Source organism: Motacilla alba, chromosome 1A (genome assembly GCF_015832195.1).
Source record: "Motacilla alba alba isolate MOTALB_02 chromosome 1A, Motacilla_alba_V1.0_pri, whole genome shotgun sequence".
NCBI lineage: Eukaryota > Metazoa > Chordata > Aves > Passeriformes > Motacillidae > Motacilla > Motacilla alba.
In genome coordinates this window covers 7,154,969-7,175,534 of record NC_052031.1, presented here as the reverse complement: position 1 = coordinate 7,175,534, position 20,566 = coordinate 7,154,969, and the positions used below count along the sequence as shown (strand labels likewise).

General features: G+C 45.5%; 1 protein-coding gene across 5 annotated transcripts in view; it reads left to right on the top strand.

Annotated features, from left to right (window-relative positions):
- The window catches only part of FRMD4A (FERM domain containing 4A), a 357,044-nt gene that overhangs the window by 138,539 nt on the left and 197,939 nt on the right, over positions 1–20,566 (top strand). Inside the window, exon 1 of one of the 5 annotated variants that reach the window (XM_038154020.1) lies at positions 8,306–9,830. The exons of the other annotated variants lie outside the window; for them this stretch is intronic. Coding sequence (XP_038009948.1) covers positions 9,765–9,830 — 66 coding nt within the window. The 5' untranslated portion in view covers positions 8,306–9,764. Of the gene's footprint in view, positions 1–8,305; positions 9,831–20,566 lie in introns of those variants that run through there. 5 annotated transcript variants of the gene reach the window in all.

The following is a 20,566-nucleotide window of genomic DNA, read 5'->3' as shown; positions in this document are numbered from 1 at the left end:
GAGGGTGAAATGAACTTGGGAAGAACTGGATGTCAGGTCACAGAGAATGGTATCCCTCTGAGATTCTCACACTCCCTGGACCCTTCCCAAAGCCTTGACTCCTTCAACCAAGAGATTATCTGGCCTCTACAGACTTAGTCATAAAAAAGATTTTTTACATTTCATTGTCCTGGGGAGGAGCATTAAAGTACAATGAAGTATTCAAAAAAAAAAACACAACAAAACTAGAAGCCCGTAAGAAACAGCCAAAACAGCATTTTATTCTTTGGGTTCCATAGTTGGAGGATTTTCTCTTTTAGCAAATAAAATCATGCTGAGGTTTGATTCATGTTTTTTTAATTCCTCAGAAGTCTGCAGTGTCATTCTCCTGGTTTGGCATCCTAATTCAAAGTGAAACACATAAAGCCAAAAGGAGTGTGTCAAGGAGTTTCTCTAGCTTTCATCATCTTTTTTTTTTTTCATCAGCAGACGCCATCCTTTTTGAACTGACTGGCAGTGTGTAAAAAGGAATAGAGGGAAGGGCTTGGTAATGAAATGTTAATGAGATTTTTATTATTGTTTTCAGTGGTATCAGCATAGAACCTTTATGCATATAACAACAGCTAAATATTCAACTACAGAAACTTGTTTTTAGCAAGCTTGTAATAACTCACTGCAGCACACTCACAGTGTCCAGCCTTTAGGACGAATTAACAGCTCTCAGCACATGCTGCCAGCAGCTGGATACACACCATAAGAGGAGCTTTATCTTTACCAAAAAAAGGATATGAAAAAATACGCGAGGATGAGGCACAAGCTGCCGCGGCTCTGCAGAGCCCCGCCGCGGGTGCCGGCCGAGCTCAGGGTCTGCACCCCCCTGCCAAAGGTGAGCTGCTGGCACCAGGGTGGAGGAGGGTGCCAGGGGATGTGGAGGGCTGGGATGCTGGGGTAAAGCTTCATTATGGACTTCTGTAGGAGTTTTCCGAAGCTGAATTTTTTGAAGACGGGGAAGGGAGGGGGATAGCATGAGATGGAGAGGTGGGGATTTCCTCTCTGTGGGATGAAGTCCTCTGGGACATCCTCTGTCCAAGTGAAATGAGAGGTTGCTTCACTGCATTAAGTCTCTTCAAATTCAGGCTAGAAGAGCAAGAAGAGGCCCCAGGGCCTCTGAGAGTGGTCAGCTGGGAGCAGGTTGGAAAAACATCTTCCCTAATCTCCATCTCTGGTAAGCAGAGACACAGGTTTCTGCTCCAGACTGCCTCTAGAGAAACCTCTCTCTCTCACTGACTCTCTGCAGAGCAGTGTCCTTCACAGGGAGGGTTAAAATATCTGAAGATCTCCCTGCTGCCCCTGTCCTCCATCACCTCTACAGCATTACTGTATCCTGTGCATCTTTAGAGTTTCAGGACATTGCTTCTCCTTGAGTCATCAAATTGCTCTCCAAAAGCCCATGCATCACATAGCAGAAAACACTGCGAGGGTTTCTAAATGCCTGCCTGTACAAAGTGTTCCAGAGAAATAGCCTGGAAGTGCCTGAGGATAATTTCTGTGAGCGTGGATGTGAACTAGAGGAGGAAGGAGGCAAGGTGATGGGAGTTCAGTGGTTTGAGCACAGGTCGTTATTTTGGTACTTCTGGATGCGTGGGGCTCCTCTGTGCCTCTGTGCATCTCGCTGTGAGTGGCACTTGTGAGCTGAGAGCATGGTTCCTGCCACAGGCAGGTGATTCACTGCCTCCAGCACACCTGGGAAGCTCAGCCTCAGGTGGAGGGGTGTCCCATTCACTGCAGCAGATGTGGCTGATAAAACCCATCAGCAAACACGGTGTGATGGAAATGGCCTTGGCAGCCAAAAGCCCCTGTGTGAGGACTCCAGCCACAGGGTCGCACGACAGGAGTGGCTGCTTGCATGGCCACAGCCCCAGCTCTCTTGCTTGCCAGCCTTTGTAGAAATGCTAAAAGCAGAATTATGAGCATGCATCTCCAGGGTACCATAAATATCATTTTTAATTAACTGGCAATTCTACAGAGGAGACTTTGTGCAGTTCTGTGAGACATGGGAACAAAGTTCAGCCTGTCCCTGTGACAGAGCTCCAAATTTCCCCTGCACTTTCCCAACCCAATGCCAGCAAACAGATGTGCTCTGTGCCTCCTATTTATGCACTCCCAAGAAATTAGCACCCCGTTAAGCTACACAATGCAGTGCATTTATTTTTATTTCACTGTGCCGCAGCCTTTCAATGGGAACTCTGCATTATTTCTTACTGGAATCAAATCCAGACTAGCATCAAGGGCTTCTTAAATCAACAGCCTATGAGGGTTTGAATTTTGTGCAGCACAACTAGTGCCTATAGCTTAAGATAAAGTAAGATCAAGCAGCTGCCAAGATGCTAAGTCCAGTGTTTGACTCCAGTCCAAAAGGGAAGGGACAGAGAGGAAGATTTAATTTCCAAGTACCTGAAGCTGAGACTGTGATTTGTTTGCAGACCCAGTTTAAGGCAATAAACAGCTATATTTATATCTCCTGAATGTGCCTATTATTTCAAGATCTCACCCACCAAGTGAAAGCGACATGACAAAGCAGCACTGTAGGGAGCCAAAAAATGTATAAAAAGCAATTGATCCATTATAGATGCAGTCTCAGGCAAGCTCAGTCTATTTTTAATCATTTTAATAATGCAGCTGATTTGCTACATCAAGGAGGGAAGCTGACGTGGGATCCCTCACGGCAAGCTAAATAATAGGCTCATGTGGCTCAGTGGCATCTGGACATCTCCAAGAGTGTGCATGGCTCAGCCATCTCCCAGGGAAATGGTGTCACTGCAGCAACCCTGCCCAGCAGGTCACTTTGAGACATGGCAGAGCCCAGAGACAAATGGATGATGCTTTAGGAAAGCAAGGGATGAAGTCAGTGGGCCACTGAATTGTGGGAAGTGGGATTAGAAAAGGGGAGGGTTTATCAACAGCATTTAAAAGGGGCATTTCTATTGCTGGGATTTGGGGAGATGGATTGTGATGCAGGTTGCTGCCATGCCATGCAAGGCAGATTTGGGCATGCACAGCCAGACTAGGAGACTGATTCCTTCATGTTCTCCACATTCTCCATGACCACAGCCCCCTCTCTCCACTTGAAAGAGACAAAACCCATCTGAGCAACACCCACTCAGCTTATTTGTGCCGAAACGGCTCCTTCATCCTTGGGTGGCTTGTTTGGCCTTGGGGGAAGTCTGGAAAAAAGAAAACTTGAGGTTTCCCTTCCCTTGCCCAGAGTGGCCTTTAAATGAAAGCGCTTGTGAGAGGGACAGTAGACAAATGCCTTTAGCCAAAGGGTGGCTCTTAGGACACTCAGTTAAATCATGAAAATACAACAATGCCTTGGCTACAGAGAGCAGTGGGAAACCATCAAGGAGAAAGGGACCACCCATGAGAAGCAATGCAATGGGGACAGTGAAAAAAGCCAACAGCAGCTATGCCCAGGAAGAAGATGAGATGTTGGTTGAATATAGTGGCAATAAAATAGAAAATATAGCCACTTTTTTTTTTAAACTTGAAAGCGGAGTGCTCTGCAGCACCTGGGACTCCTCAGAGGCAGAATGATCCGTGACTTTGTTTTGCTGAGTTCTAAGCTCGCTTCATAAAGCAAACAGGAGTGTCCCAATTAGAGGTTGTAAAAGGGCTGGGACAAGTCTTGGTGCTGAACCTGCCAGGACTCTGGGCATTGCTTTCCTTCCCTGCAATACCTGAGAGCTACTGGCATAAGCCTTGCTGCTAAACCTGCCAGGACTCTGGGCATTGCTTTCCTTCCCTGCAATACCTGAGAGCTGCTGGCATAAGCCTTGCTGCTAAACCTGCCAGGACTCTGGGCATTGCTTTCCTTCCCTGCAATACCTCAGAGCTGCTGGCGTCTCCCATACGGAGACTTCCTTATAAAAACGTTTGTCTTGTTGTCGTGTGGAAGCAGCATTTTTTCCTCCATTATGGAGCTCTGTCAATCCCACTGCGGGCAAGAGGTCAGGAATGGTACTCCTACGCTCATTCTTCATCTGGCAGCACAGGCCAGCCCCAGCCTGGCAAACCCCTCCGATGGAAGCAGTGGCTCCTCAGTCCCATTGCCAGTGAGAGGACTGACAGACACGTGGGATCTCAGCTGGCCCATCGAGCAGCCCCAGATGTGTTGTAGCCTTGCCTGGCAGTGCACTGCGTACCTGCAGGCTTGTCCCACACAGTTAAAATGGGGAGATGCTCTTGAAGGAAAGGAATGTTTTACCCTTTCCAAGTTACTCACCATCATTGTGTGAGTCTCTTTCTCCTTATTTTTTCCCCCTGGACCAAAGAGTCCACTTTGCTTACTCAATCATTTTTTTATGGAAGCCTTTTTTTTTACATTTAATCATCTTTATTGCCTTTCCTTGAATCCTGCCCCTCATCTTTATGCCTTTTCTGGAGATAAAAGGATCAAAAGACAGTATTCAAGATGTAAGTGAACCCTGGTTTGATTCCTTGGCATATTAATATTTCTCTTTTATTTGCCCCTTGGTAAATGTTAATATTTTATTTGCTTATTCAGCCACTACTGAGCAATGAACTGATGTTTCATAGAATTATTATAATCCAAATATCTTACTCCTGAGTGAGTCCAGAGCCCATAATCTTATATGTGAAGTTCAGAACATTTTTCCTGCCGTGAACATTACTTCACATTTGGCGACATTAAATTTAATTAGCTGTTCTATTGCTCATTTACTTAGTCTCATCATATCTTTCGGCAGACCCTTGTTCTCACTAGCCTGAATACCACAGTGTCACCTGGAAACTGGGCTCCCTCACTGCTCTCCCTCTTTCACAGACTGCCTGTTAATAGCTAGAGCAATGTGTGTCCTCCCTCAGATCCCTGGAGAAAACTCAAAATCATCTCCCTGCTCATTGCCTTGACTGCATGAACTCAAGGTTTGCAAGATTCCTTCTCTGGAGATATTTCACAGCTGGATGCCTTCATCAGATGAGGCTGTTGCATTTCATCCCGGATCAGAGATTTGAGGGGGAGCCATAGACTGATGTCCAGCCTTTGCTGCAGCACTAGTTTAATTAATTCATTGAAAAATTATCACAAAGGCCTTCAGGTGACATTGAAAGCTACTGCAGGATGGGGCTGACTTACAGCACCATGAACCAAGGTGAGGGCAGATGGCTGTGCCCTGGGCCAGCTGGAACCTGATAGGCTTCACACTCAGCTCCAGGTTCAGTGAATTACCACAGTCCAACCTGGGAGTGTTAGGTTGATCAGTTCCTGTGTCCAGGTTTTTGTGTAGAAAGGGAAACTGGAGATGGAAGGAAGGTTTTGGAAGCTGATGGTTCCCTATCATCCAAGTTTACCAAGAGTATGAGATGTCCCTCTTCACCTTCCCCAAAGAGAACAACTCTTTGTTGAGAGGAGAAGAAAAACCTGTGGAGGAGATCAAAAAGATACATCTTCAAATCCTCACTTTGATTATTTCAAGCAAAAAAGTTCATAAAATTTCTCTACTAGTTATGTAGAAGAACAGCCCAACTTGCCACAGCTGAACTGGAGCCCATCCCACACCTGTGGGATGACAAAAGCACTGTCCCAAATGGACTTTTACCCGTATTTGTCACACAGGTTCACAGCTGAAGCCTTGGTGCCTTGGCTGGAGCAGTGGAGGAGAGCCAGGATGCCTTTCCTAGTGGGCTCCATGACCCAGGAATGTTTTTTTGCCTCTTGGACAAATAGCCTTCCCATCCTCCCTGGACTCCTCAGCTCCAAACTTTTCTAGCAGGGCTGGCCCAGACATAACATCCTGGGACTAATTAAACTCAGATAAGGTCTTTAACCCTTTCTTATCAGCTTTTGGCATTACATAGTAAACTTTTTGTTCTGTATTTACACCCCTGTCTTTGTAAGCCTGTGCTTGAAGGGCAGCTCTTTTCTACCATCACCAACCACCTTCATCCCTGGAACTCTGCTAAGAAAACAATTCTGGGGACCCAGTGTGTCCCCAGATAACACTACAGCTTTTGAAAAACAGCATATTTTGCTGAAATCTCATTTTGGCAAAAATGCTACAGTAGTCTCCCCTTTTGAGCTCTTTTCTGGTATCTTATTCCCAAATGGTCGAAGAAAACTAGGAAGGAAGTGAGGAGAAAATGTGGGTGTAGAAGAACATCCTGTTCTGCACAAATACCCTGGTGTGTTGTCAGATGGATGCTCTGCTTTAAATAGAAGAGGTCTCATGCTTGCAAAGGCCAAAGTAATACATTCTCAGAAATTAGAAAAGATGGAAATAACGATTTACTAAAGAAACTGTTTGGACCTACTGTGTTAAAGAATTAACCAGGTTAGAGCTTCTCATTGTCACATCTGATCTCATTTCTGTGTGCACCTGTAATGTACAAGCATAGAGGTTTTGGGGAAAATCCCTGGGGAACTCAGAGAAATTCTGTCTTGTTTACTCTATTTGAGTGGCTATCTCCATAAAAAAGGTCACTTGGGGTAAGCAACATTGAAGCAAGAGCTAGAAGAGATCCAATGGGATAGATTCAGAGCTTTTACATGTTTGAAGAAATACTTCTGCTTTGATCTGATTTTGGGACTCTGATTTCTGCTATCGGCTTTTTCAAGGGGTTGAGTGAAACATCTTTCTATACTTTAGCTGAAGATAAAGTAGAAATCTACATTTTGGTGCCCTTTTTTCACCACCAGTATAATTTTACCACAGCCACACCAACTGCTTCAGTTATCACTGGAACATAGTGATTCTTTTTTGTCTTCTGCACATTTTCTGTATTTTACTTTTTTTCCCATTTTGCTTTGAATCTGAAATTTTGTCGCAATTTCAATGAAAAAAAAGAAAAAAGGGAAGAGATATACCCTTGAGTACAAAATGCCCTGCACTCTGGGAGTCAGGAAGATTCCACGGGATTTTCTGCAAAGCAACTTTTTCCAGCAACAGAATTTTTACCCAAACTTCTGACCATCTCTATAGACAGTTAATATTGATCAGCAGGAGAATTTCTCAGCTGAATATTGCAACTGCAAGTGCCTAAGACCTGCTGTATCAATATATATTGTTGTAATATGGGAATCCCAGGCCATGTAGAGCTCAGCCTGGGTGAGAACCCAGGAATTCATTCATCCTCCTTGCCATTGCCAGCAGAGCACGTGGTGTTTTCAGTGCCAGGTGTTTCTTGAGTGGGCATCAGAAAAGGCATTATGTGTTCCCCTAAGCCATTTTCTTGTGCCTGATACTATTTTCTCCATCAGTTTTGAAATAATCTTGAAATTCTTCCTTGTGAAGACAAAAATGAGCCTGTGTTGGAGTCAAAGAGTCTGTCACGTGGACACTGCGTTCTGACCCTGGAAGATGTCTCCTGTTGTTTATCTCTGTATCCAACACAATGCAGCTACAGGGACAGTCAAGGGGCACAAGTGACATGCTTGCCCTGTTCTATTGCACAGAGGGAGCCTACAGAAAAGAATCTTTAATTTCGTATTTCAGTATTTAACACTTAGCCTTTGTGCAATAAATGGGGTGGGGAGGACAGAAGGGATCACATGTTTGATTCCAGTGAATTTCTTGTTGTGGTCAGACTGGTTGGACAGTAGTTGGGTCAGTTAGAGGTGGACAAATGCATGATTCAGTCTGGCTGGAGCACTGCTGGCTCATCTGACACAGCCCAAACACTGATCTCTGGGGGCCAGGGACCTGCAGAAGGCCAGTCATGTGTCCCTGTACCCAGCCTGGTTGTGTAGAAGCCATAGATTCCTGGAATCTCTGAATTTCCACGCATGCTGGAGAGGATGAAGACCTTACCAGCAGTCAGGTCTTCCTCTGCAAATACTTCCTAGAGAGCAGAACACCTGAAATCCTGTCTGTGGCGAGCCCTATGGCCATGCACACCAGCTCACTCATTGCCTTACTGCATTCTGGTTCCCTGGGTTTCCACCACCTTCCCTCCAAATGTATTCCTCTTTGTCTTGATCCACACTCATTAAAACACCTCTCCACTCACACTGGTGAAGGCAGACACTTTGTCAAAGCTTTAATGAAAGGGCAGCATGTGAATGATGAACAGGCTTTTTTGCAGTAGACAAGCTTCCCATGTTGGGTTGATTTCTGGAGCAGTCAGCCTATATTCTGATGTAGGGCCATGTGTGAATGAGAGTTGGTCCAGCTGGAAAACGAATGACATGTCCTTCTCTGCTGTTGAAACCATCCATCATAACATGTCCCAAATGGTCCATCATGTTGTTGTCTAGTAAAACTCGGCCATCAGAGGCAGCTCCTGTTCAGATGCTAATGGGTACATGTCTGAAAATGTGATTTCAGCTATAACTCTGAGAATATTTAGTTGGAATTTATGACTGGAGGTCTTCCTAAGCTCCATCAACTCAATCCATCTCGCGCCTTTATAAATAATACTGGTCTTCAGTTTCTGAGGTCTTTAGAGCAGCCTCGTGGATATTTTTTGTCCAATGTCTGGAATACATCACATGCAAGATTTCATTCTCAGATTTCAAACTATGTAGGTACATGTCAAATAAATAAAAAATAACTTGGCTGAGCAAAGTGAACACCCTGAAAGGCAGTTTGATGAACCTGGCACTGCCTAGGATGCAGAAGACTTTGACACTGGTCCTGGCCATATCAAGACTTTCAGTATTTCTCCTTTTTGTGCCTCAGTTTCCTTTCTAGTTGGTTCCAGTCAACATTATGGAAAATCCTTGAAGGGAACCTCCACTGGGTTTTGCTTTGGTTGGGTCATGTCCATCCATACCTTCCCACTCCGTGTGGAGCTGTGAGAGCTACAAAGTGCTAAGCAAGCAGAAACCTTTTCTCCATTGAGTTAAGTGGGAGCACATGTGTGGAAAAGCAGCAAGCACTTGGGCTCATGCTTAAACTTTCCATAAATACAGTAAATGGAAGGGTCTAGTCCTGAGAAGTGCTTAGGGGATGAGGATGCTGCAGAGCTGAAAGGGTTGAGTGGTGGGAGTATGTGTCAGAAGCGGTGTTTGCAGGGTCAAACCCTGCAGTGTTTTTTGGGGTTATTCCCCTCCATATGTAACCTCAGCAGTCACCACTGCACGCCAGTGCCTTGGGGAGTGGGTAAGGGGATCTATTAATACTCTTAGGAAAGAATTAGTATCCAAACAACTTTTGTTTCCTTGTTTTTTACACGTCTGTGCTCTCCTCTGTCACTGCTACAGCGCCGAGCCTGGTATGCTGTGACAAAGAGCTATTGATGGAGTGCTTGTGTGAATTGGCCCGGCACTGGTCACAGCCAACTTCTGTGGGACCCGCTGCCCCTGTTGTACAATACGCTCCAGTGTGCTGGGCCATTTGTGAAAGGTCAGAAATGAACAGAGAAATGGACTGGAGTCAAAAACAAGCAGTCCTATAAATATCAGTCGTAGTCAAAGGCAGTTTATTCCATTCCTCCCCTCTCTCGCCTTCTGTGTGTGTCTCTCCCTCCCTCTGTTGTGGTTTCCCAGATATAACTCCATGCTTCTGGCTGGGGAGCTCTGAAGGGAAGGCAGCACACATGCTGCAGCTTCTGCTCCCATCTTGCACACATGGAATAATCCTCAGTCCTGCGAGCAGGGCTGACAGCCGGCACAGAGTCCAGGCGTCATCTGGACTCTGATGTTAAGTTTTGATTTCTTGGATTTTCCTTATCTGTGAGAAGCTCATTTGTAACAGTCTGAGAACTAGATTTGGCCACAGACGCTTTGGATTGCGACTTCTGACAGCTTTCCTCTGTTTGACTTCACAATGACTTTAGCAGCTAAATTAGAGGATATTGAAGTGACACTGGAGCACCTACTAATGGATGTGTTTGTAAGTAAGCCACAATTTCCTTTTTAAATTGCGATGCCAATAATCCAGAAGGCAGTGTACAAGTTTTATGGCATATCCAAAGTGTTACATTGACTTAATTTCTTTACATTTCCTGATAAACTGTGTGTAATCCAACTCTACCAATATGTTTTGATTTAGGCATCTCCTGCAAGTAATAACATGCAAAACTGGAACAGTGTGAGGTCCAAGACAGGAGAGATTTTGCACTGGTTTTGTGTATCATCTACAAATGTGATGTGAAAAGGAGAAGAGATTTGGTCAGTTTGAGGAATAGCTCTGTAAAACTATTACATTGACAGAGGTTGAAATTGTGCATTGCTTGACATCAAGTGTCCTTGACTTTAGGATTTTGACAGCTGTTAGATTATAATTTTGACTCTTGGGTTATTTTCTAAGAGATGTAGGAACAAGCAAAACAGTTGTGTTTTCAAGAGAATCCAGTTTATGACTCCTGGGTGTATCAAATACTTAAAACCAGTGTAAATCTGGGTTTACTTCCTTGGAATCATCAAAACTCAGTGAAGCAATGTTTGATTTGCTTCTACACATCTGAGATAAGAATCTGTCTTTATCATCTCATCTTAAGGTTTCTTAAAAATATCAAAGCATTTCTAAACATATTCTTGCCTTTTCCAACACAGCTTGATGGATTTCACCTAAAGGTCAGAGATGGTCATGCTTTGGAAGGTTTTTTGGTGGGAGAGGATGGAAAGTAATAGTGAGGGATTCTCAGTTCATTTGTCTTTGTGAAAAAAGTCATGCCAAGATGATCTGTACTCTCTAAATTCAGGCTATAAGAAATAAGAAGGCAAGTGACCTTCTGAATGTTCAGAAGAGTTTTTGGCATCCCTTAAATTGCATATTTCGAATTTCAGGGTCTAGTGATGAGGAATCTTAGGCATCAACCACAAAAGTGAAAAACAGGAGATCTTGCCAGATTTCTAGCCTGTGGTCCAGTTATTGAGGTGTCCATCTGTGCTGTGAAATGGATTCAAGTTTCTCTGTGCTGGCATCTTCCCTCAGTACTTTGGAAAGTGCCTTTACCCCTTTCCCAGGCTGCTGAGAATGGGGTAGATGAACATTATTGGAGGCTGCCCTGTGAAAGTCTCAACACGGGGCACAAAATAATGAAATACTCTTTGGGCTGTAATGTCTGAATCATCCTAATGATTATTTGCTGCTCTGGGTTCAACTTCTTTTCCCAGCTCTCAGAAAATCCCCAAGGATTTCAATCCCCATGACAAGCAAAGATGTAACATCTGCCTCTCACAACCACAGCACGCTGTGAAAGTTATTCTCTGTGGGAAGGGGCCAGTGGTTTCTTTGGAGTATTTGCAAATGTAGTAGGATGAACTTGGCACCACAACTATTCTTGGTTTATTTATAGCTCATTATAGTTTATTTATAGCTCAGTGAAGCATTCCTTCACTGACCTAGGTGTTTGACACCTGGGGGACTGAGACCCTCCTGGCACAGGTGTTACAGTGGGTGCTTAAAGCCCTTTGTCACAGGGTAGCTCCAGGCAGAATCTCAGAGACTGACAACATCTAGAAAGCCAGGATTGACTGAGGTTGACCAATCCTCCATGTGTCTGTGATTGAAGGGTATGAAAAGCCTCCTGTCTTGCTGGGAACCACACAGCCCAGTAAGACAGGGAAGCAGGGAATCATATCTTCTTGGCTCTTCATGTCCCATTGTCTGTTTTAATGTCCATGCCTTGATTCCATCTAAATGCCTCTCCTCATGAGTTTCTGGGTCTGGTATTTGGTGATTTTTGCACTGACAGCTGGCCAAATGAAATGTGGGCCAAATTCTCTGGAGGTGCAGGTGACCTCAGTTTGTGAAACCAATGGAGCTCTTCTCAGGTTGTGTTTTGAACTGGTCTCTCAAATTTGTAGTTCAAGAAACCAAGTGAAACATCCCCAGCTGGGACAGTGCAGTCACAGCTGAAATTGTGATGCAGGGACATGTCTGTGCAGTGCCAAGCTGTGCCACCCCTGGGCACAGCTGGGTCTGGAGGAGCTGGGGTGTGTGAGCAGCATTGTGCAGGGCACACTGCAGCAGCGTCACAGCTGAGTGCTCTGCAGAGCCTGGGGCTGTGTGACCCAGGGGCAGCGTGTCCAGACTGCACATCTCACCTCAGGGCTGGGAATCCAATCTGGCCTCTATGCAAATCAAGGAAAAAGGTTTTCCCTTATGAGCAACTATGTTTGCAGCTAGCTGGGCTTTTCTAAGTTCTACCTAGGAATTAAGGCAAGAAGAATTTCAGATAATCTAGATCAAATGCCACATGCAGAATCACCACTATCAACCACAGTTTTCAGGCTTTACTCACACATCACCTTGCCTTGCTGCTGTGTTTGATCTTAAACCATCTATTCATTGAGCAATGCTAAAAATAACCTCTGGATATACTGGATAGGAAAAGTAAATATAAAACTCAATATGAAGGAAGGGCAAAACGTCAGGCTCTGGCTGTTACAGAGCATTCTAGCAGCCAGATTTGTCCAAGGTCACTGATCCACTTCTGAGTGTTTTGCTGCAGCAAGATGGATATTTTGGTGAGAAGCATGGGGCCAGACTGGTCAGGCTGGATGGGCTGTGGGCAGACTGCGAGGGAACAGGACCCTCCTGGGAATGATCTTAAAGTCTGCTCCATGCCATGCATCTTCATCTGTGTCAGGTTTATTGCTGAAAGAGCGAAGCCATCTGTCACCGTAATGCTCCTCTTCCAATTCTTCGGTGCCCTCCACTGTTTCAAACCAGGTGATTACTTACAAAATTGGGAAATTGTGGTCTATGGAGCCTTGAGTTACCTTTTTTTCCTTCCAAAGAAAGTTAGTTTTAATGCTTCTTGGACCTTAGGGGTAGTAACCCATTCCCGGATCAGTGGACCCTGACAAAGCTCACTTTAATAGCTTGTACTAAACTATCAAGCCCATTTTGTCACAGTGTAAAAGGTTATAGCAGACAACAAATGAGAAGCAACCACCAGTTTCTAACGAAAACTGAGACATAGCTCAGCTCAGACTAACACACCTTGATGTAATTTGGCTTCTGCAGTAATGCAGACTGAAGAAAAACTATAGGATCGGGCCAGTTTTTCTCTGGACAAGCTTTTTAGCTAAATTCACCTACAGGAACTCACCTGGAGTGAATTTAGCTGTTTTGCAGGGATGATGGCAAGCCTCGCCAGCAAATGTGTTAAGCATTTCCTCTAGAAAGCTAGTATTACATAAGAACACTTTTTAAAACATTTTTTCTTTCTTTTTGTGGAGACCAGAGATTTGCATCTACATGGCACGAGCTGCCACTTCCTTCCAGGACACGATGTTCTGGCCACGTTGTCATCCCACTATCAGAGAAGCAGCTGGTGCTGCTCTGACACTTCCTTCCCCTGTTTCCAAAGGGCACTGGAGAGCTTTGCTGGGCTGGATGAAATGAGATAAAAGGGAAGCCTCTGACATGACATTTCATAATTAGCTGTCATCACCGGCGGGCTGCTACCCAGCTGCTCGATGAGCTGGGGCTTGGCTGCCTGGAGAAAGCTGGACAGGGAGACAGGGACCAAAGCAGGGGACAGTGCAGGGACAAGCTCAGCAGGTCCCTCGGGTGTGCTGCAGGGAAAAGGGAGCCTGGATATGAAATGCAGGCTCTGAATCCTGGTTTCATAGCTTGCGAAAGGCATCCCTGAGCTAAACCCTCCTTGCCTCTGGAGACACTAAGCATTCTTGAGCAGTCTGTGAATGAGACCTTTGAGGGAATCCTCAGGATCAACATGGCTGCCTTCCAGGCCTTGCCTTAGGCACAGGCAGAGCAAACCTCCAGGGTATACCGTGCCCAGCATGCATGGAGCACTTTGCATGGGATGTCTGAAAGGGTTGAAAGTGAGAAAGGGTTGTGGAGCTTGCCCCACTGAGGGATGCTTTTCCTTGCATTGTGGATGTGGCTTTAGACCTGCTATAAACAGACTTTCAAGCAAACAGGCTGAGGGATAATAATCCTGTTAGGAAAGTGAACCTGAAGTAGTCAAACATCAGTTGGCATCAAAAGGAAACTGTGGATAGACATGATGGAGCTGTAGTGGATATCCCAGGGGAGGAAAAACCCTTCAGATGAAGTCTTTAAACCAGGAACCCGGTGTGCTGGCCCACTCCAGGTATCACCTGGAAGATGACAGGCAATTTTTCTCCGATGGTTCCCGGGATCTTAGAGCCCATCTAAACACATCCTATCATATCCACAGTACACTCCATGGCTCCTTCTACATTCCTGCAAACATTTATTTTCACAGCTGGCTCCTCAGGCTTCTTCTCACCACACTCCACAGAAAAATATATGCTAACATGTATATGGATATATATCTATATATGTATATATAAAAATATTTAAAATATATTTTAAATATCTATATCTACATATATAGCCTACACGTGTATATATATGAGAGTGTCTTAAGAAATTACATTTGTGAGGGCTTTCTGGCATGGGGAGGGGCTGTGATTGCTTTGCCCTGGGTGGATGTAGCAATCCAGATTTGCCGTGCTCCAGCTTCCTCCGTCACCCAGAGAAAGAGCTGCTCTTCTCCCTCCCCATGTTGTCAGGTTCTGGCAGAGCTGACACCAAGACAGCGAGAGTATGAAACTCAGTCAGAAGAAATAACCTGGGATGAAATGGAATTAAGGTGGGAGTCAAATCCCTGTGTCCAGGCAGATCTACAGCTGGATATTTGAAAGAGAGGGACTCAAAGGCTAAGACTGAAGGGTCTGAAATGACAGTCAAGTCTCTTGGCCAGTGGCACCACAGGACACAGAGCTCCCTGGTGGACTTTGGCAATGGGGGTAGCACTATGAGGTGCACAAGGCCATCATGTCCCAGTAAGGACTTGGAGTGGTGGCTACTGATACCCAAGACTCCAGCTCTTAACAAAGCTGTGAAGAGAGGGGCATTTAGTTGACCTGGCTCTTTATTAGTAATAGTGAAACAACAATAAAATCAGCACTGATAATTTTTAATGTTACAGAGAGAGAAGCTGAGACAGAGGGACATGGAGCCATTTAAGCAGCCTCCTCCTCCATCTTTCCACTTAGAAAGGAGTAGACATACAACTTCCAGAAGCTCAGTTTGGTGATTTGTTCCCTCCAGAGTATAAAACTGCACATTATTGCAGAATAATCCAACTATCAGTGTGTCACCGATCTCTGATGCCAAGGATGAAGTGTGACTTTGGATCTAGTCCTAGCATGCTCTGGCAAAGATAGCTGTGAAAATTGTCCATTCCTTGGGCAATTATACCATTAACCTTCCTGTTTTCTCATGCCATCAACACTAGTAAACAGTGGCCATCCTCATAGCTGGGACTGAGGACACTCTGGAGGCAGGAGGTGTGCAGGATGATGGTTGTGATGAACTCATCCACCATTTGCACCATGAGCCCTGCATGCAGCAGTTCTCCTCTCTGCAGTAATCAAACAAACATTCTTGCAGTTGCTATCGACTCCTGATGTCTGCCTCACATTTTTCTTAATAACCATTGTAATAATAAGACATTATCAACATGTAAAGTGATCCATTAACCTCTACAGCAGCAATAAATTGTGTGGCTTTGCCAGGCTGCCAGGGCTTGCTAATCGAAGAGCAAGAAGCAAGTTTGTACCCAGAGCAGTCACAAATCATACATAATGCAGAAGTGTGGGTGCTAACCTGCAATATAATGGGTATTTCCATGTGTTTATTTATCTGAGAAATTGGTTCTTTGAAGCAGCTCCTAATGACTTTCTCTCTGGCAACTACAGCATCTCCCCGTTTTTCCTCAGTTTCCAGTTTGCAGGAGATTTAAAGCTTCACCCTCCACCACAGGAGTCAGCATGAGTTATGGCAGTGCAGAGAAGAGAAGCAGAATCAGGCCCCTTGACCTGCAGTAAAAGCTGAGGTTGCTTAGCAGGATTGTGCCATTGAAGAGATCTAATTAGGCAGCTTGCCTCAGGTCTTGTTTAGACACTTCTGAAACTGAGAAATGAAAAATAATCACATCAGGTTTTCCCAGTGAATGATGTAGTCCAGCATCATGTCTTGAGCAGCAGATAACATCAGGTCCCTACAGACAGCTCTAAAAGAAGTAAGTGCATAACCACAATCCCCACAGCTACCTTCCAACAACCAGTTCCTTGTTCTCAAGGGTTTCATGACCCAGAAGTAGCACTTTCAAATTTAGCAGCCCACAGTAGATGTTCTTTTATGAGTTTGTTGAGCTATTTTTTGAGCCCAGCCTAGGAATCCAGCTGCCATGGACAGTCCTGGAGCAGAGGAAAAGCTGTAGTGCTGTGCTGCCACCCTGCACGTGGTGCCATCAGCTGCAGAGAACTCCCATCTCACTCCCATCAGAGTCAGGTTGTGCTGCTGATCCTCAGAGAGCTTTTGTGGAACAGAAGAGCTCTGTGGAGCAGCCTAGGCTTGACCAACCATGCTGAACAACACGCAGACATGAGACAGTGAGAACGAAGAGCTGGGATTGTGAGTGCCAAAAGGGATGTTTGCAAACACAAGGTAATTAAATAAAGCTACCGAGAGACAGAGGAGAGCCTCTGAGAACTGGCAAGGCAGACAAAGAGTGGCCAGTTGTCATGTTTGTTTCATAATTGATGGGGAGATACTGACACTTTCAGGTTCCATTCAACTCCCAGTAAAATAAGCAGCTAAAGCAGATCTGTGTCTCAAATCTTGCAAGTGCCCATTTCCGTCCAGCTATGACAAAAGGTGTCCAAGTGACAAGCTCACATAAAGGGACCAAAGTTAGGAGAGGTAAATGCCACTTCAGGTGTGTCCTGCAACTGGGGTAGGCTGTTGTATGAACAGATAGGGATTACAGGGAGAGACTCCAGGATTCCAAGACTGAAGATCCAGGGAGTCAAACTTTTCACATTTCTTCATCTGTCCAGAAAATACACACAAAACACAACCCAGCTGGGTTTGTATTTTGCCAATGTTAGCAGCTCCTCTTTCAGCTTGATGCAGTTTTCTCCTCACTTGGAGAAAAGTCATCATTATTCCATGCCTGCTAGACCTCAGCTACAAAACATAATTTGCCTGAGGAGCTGTTTACCCAGTCTGGCAAAGCTTAAAAAAATCCCCTTGTAACATCTCTCAGGGGTCTTCTACTTCCCTCCTTTCTTTAGGGACTTGTTGGTCTCTCTGCTATTCATGTGGCTTTCTCTTGGGGCAACATAACTCTCTCCTTCCCTTACACAGACACATATGCTTTCCCACAATATATTAAGATTAATCAAAGCAGTGTAACAGGGATGAAGTTTTAAAAGAGAGAAAATTGCACAGAACAAAGAAGCATTTATCTTCACAGTGTTTGACATAGTCCATATGTCACATATCCTGTTTAAGGCTTAAATCAAGCTCAAGGCTGAGTACCTTCCATGCCGTGCTGAGCACACCCCTGTTTCTTCAGGAATTGAAGCAGATCAGCAGTGCTGAGCACTCCACAGGAACAGCCTGCTCACGTTTTAAGATTTGATCCTGAGATGCACCTAGTATTCACACATTCATTGCAGTCCCCAGGTTTTGCAAAGGTTTTAGACCAGACCCCCAGCAGAAATACTGTGTGGTCATCCCCCAGCTAAGAGCATGCCTGCTCGTGTGTGCATCACACCCGCCTCTGCTGCGCAGCCTCCATGTGGGAATGTGCTATTGTTGCCAAATATCTCCTCCTTTGTTTATATTAGCCCTGGAAGTCAGAGGTGGCCCCTTCAATCCCTCCACGATGTTTACAGGGGCGTGTCTCCAGGGCAGTGGGGTCAGGCGAGCTCCCTCCCCCAATTAATTACTGTCTCTGTGAGTTATGTGGGAAAAGAACTGACCTGCCAGCACACTAAAACCCCAGGGAAATGTCCTTCCAATAGCAGAGGCCCTGCTTGCTATCTGCTGCTGTTCTTCTGGACAGGGTTTTCCAGGAGCCCACCTGCCTGGGTGCTCAAGGACTGGACCACCTTCCCCAGCCAGGAGCACAGAGAGGTCAGAAGTGCAGAGGAGAGCTGGAGGTGGGATGGAGGCAGCTCTGGGACAGCCTGCCTGGTGGCAGGAGGGAAAGAGGAGAGGTGTAGGTTGCTCTGTCCTCTTTCCTGAAGATATTTCCTGGGGTGTCTACACCTGTGTCATGATTTTCAGTGAGGGCTGAGCCAAGAACTTGCTGGCTTGGTGGACAGAGCAGCTGGTGGGTCTGAGTGCTTGGCTGGGTGCAGGCTCAGCAGGTGACATCCCGGGCTTCACGCTCTCCTCTGGCAGCCATGCCCCATGAACACCCAAGGCTGAGGTACACAAAGCAGCTGATGAGCAACCATGCAGACATTTATGCTGGAATGGCAGTGAATGAGGACATTTAGGACCACCTGATATAACATTCTGTGTCAGCCTACAGCAATGTGCATCAGATATGAGTCCAGAAGGGCTTGGTTCTGGATTTCTGATTAGGCTTATGCTAGTCAGACCCACTAACATATCTGTGAACTGCAGGTGGTTAAACAGCTGTGCTGCAGCACGATGTAAATTTGTGACAGGAGCCCAAACTCCCCACGGCCTTTGTTGGTACAAGTGATGGACATGCTGCATGTGCAGTCCAACACCACCCTGATCACTGCATGACCCAGACAAAACAGAGTGAAACAAAGCACAAATCCCTGCTCCAGTGTGGGGCTGACCTTCATATTCAGCCTGCATCGTTGCACCCAGCAAAGGCACTCCCATGCACTGCTTGCCCAGAGCAGACAGGGGCAGGATGGGGCAGGTGGCCCCTGATGTGACACAGCCCTGCCACACACAGGGGAAGCCCCTAGGCTTTCTGTGGCTGGGGACCACAAAGAGCCTCTCTCTCTCATTCACCCCTGCAAGCTGCTGGGTTATTGCCAGCCCTGATGGAAAGGACTCACATGGGAATGGAGCTGCACCCAGTGTGTTTTCCCACATCCCTCCCCAGGCTAGAGTGATCATAACATTTCTCTGTAAAACACCATGTAAGACTGGAAAATTGTTTAGGTTTTTTTTAAATCAAAGGCAAGCTGGATTTGCAATGACAACCTCTGCACATCTTTCACTCCCAACAAGGCAATTTCCTTTGCAGACTGATTCTGAGTGCAATAAAATGTAAGCTAAGTCACTGTAGGGTTTGCAGCCCCAAAGCTCTGGGGAAGCTCAGTTCTCCTCGTCTTTCCAACAGAATAGCTGGGGAGGATTGCTTACAGAGGGAAGTAAGAAATCCCACAAAGATTAATAGGAGCTGCTAAAGAGCTCAAATAGAAGTGGTTTCCCTATCAGGGCTCCAGGGAAGAATTTGGCTTTGCTACTGACAAACCATAGATATCGTCCAGGGTGGAAAATACTGCCAGGAGCTGCAAATTATCCTTATTTTCCCCTCAATCTGTTGCCATACTTGTGTCTTCATGGAATACTGAACTTAAGTGGATTTTTCTGTACTGTGTAACTTTTCAATTTTACAATACAATGTCATATTGATAGATCTGATGGATACCACTCACTGCATTTCAGTCTGTGCCACTGCTGTCACTGGTTTCCATTCATTGATCTCCTCCGGGAGTACCCTGACTTGAAATTTGACTCCTGTGTTGCAAATATAAGACACACTTTGCAGCAGTAAATGGTTCCTCTCTCCTTTTCATTAAAGACCCCAAAAAAAATCTAGTCCAAATAGCAATCCATTGGATATACTTTCCTCTGATGCATTGTTACCACAAACCACTGTTCCTGGCAGCCTGCAATTAGCACTGAAAAGCATCCACTGCTTTAAAGAGCCTTGTCTTTCAGCAGTTAGTAAATACAGTGTTTCCCTTCTGAGGGTCTGTGGAGGCAAGGTCAGGATGCTCCCTTAGAATATTTGGGGATTGATTTCCTGCTGTGCTGTTCAGTTGGAGATGGTCTCTGCAGACTGTGCAGTTACATGAAGACTCAGTGATGAGCTTGGTCCTCTCAGTCTGCATCTGCAGCCACCTGAATGGGAAGGGGGTGTCTCCATAGGCTGGAGTGCCCTTGGATCTGCTTATGCCTGCCACAGACACCCAAACTCATCCTCTGGGAACAACCAGAAAGACCCTCATGGGAGCATGTTTTACATTACTACCTTTGTGCAACCTATCAAATGGATTCTAGCAGACTGCCCTATACAGTTGCCTACCAATATGCTTTGAACAAAAAATGTAAAGCAAAGCTCTCATCCTCCTGGATGGTTTCCACAGTCCTGATGATTGTGTTTTGGCTTCCTTTTTCCAGGCTCATACCACCTGGGAAATGAGGAATGAAACAGAAGAAAGTGTCATAGTGGGTCCAGGTCTCCAGTTTTTCATGGAGGGCACCCACAGTGTTGTGCCTGGGGTGCAGCATAGTGAGGGAGCAAGGAGTCAGGCCCAGTGGGATATATGGGGATCTTATTGGAATTGGTTCCACTAACATGAAAACTGAGGGATTTCTTCTACTTTTCACGTGTGCGAGATGCTTCCTGTAAAGAAGAGTATTTTTATTACCATTCAGCTGCCTTGAGCAATACACAGATTTGCATTTCATTGGCAAGACCTAAAAATCTAGGCAAAAGCACTTGAGGTTTGTGGAAATGACTGAATGAATGCTTCCCTTTCCCCTGTGGAGAATATCAGTGTGGTGTTTCATGCTGGTCCCACTGGACTGTCTGTGCCTGGTCCCGG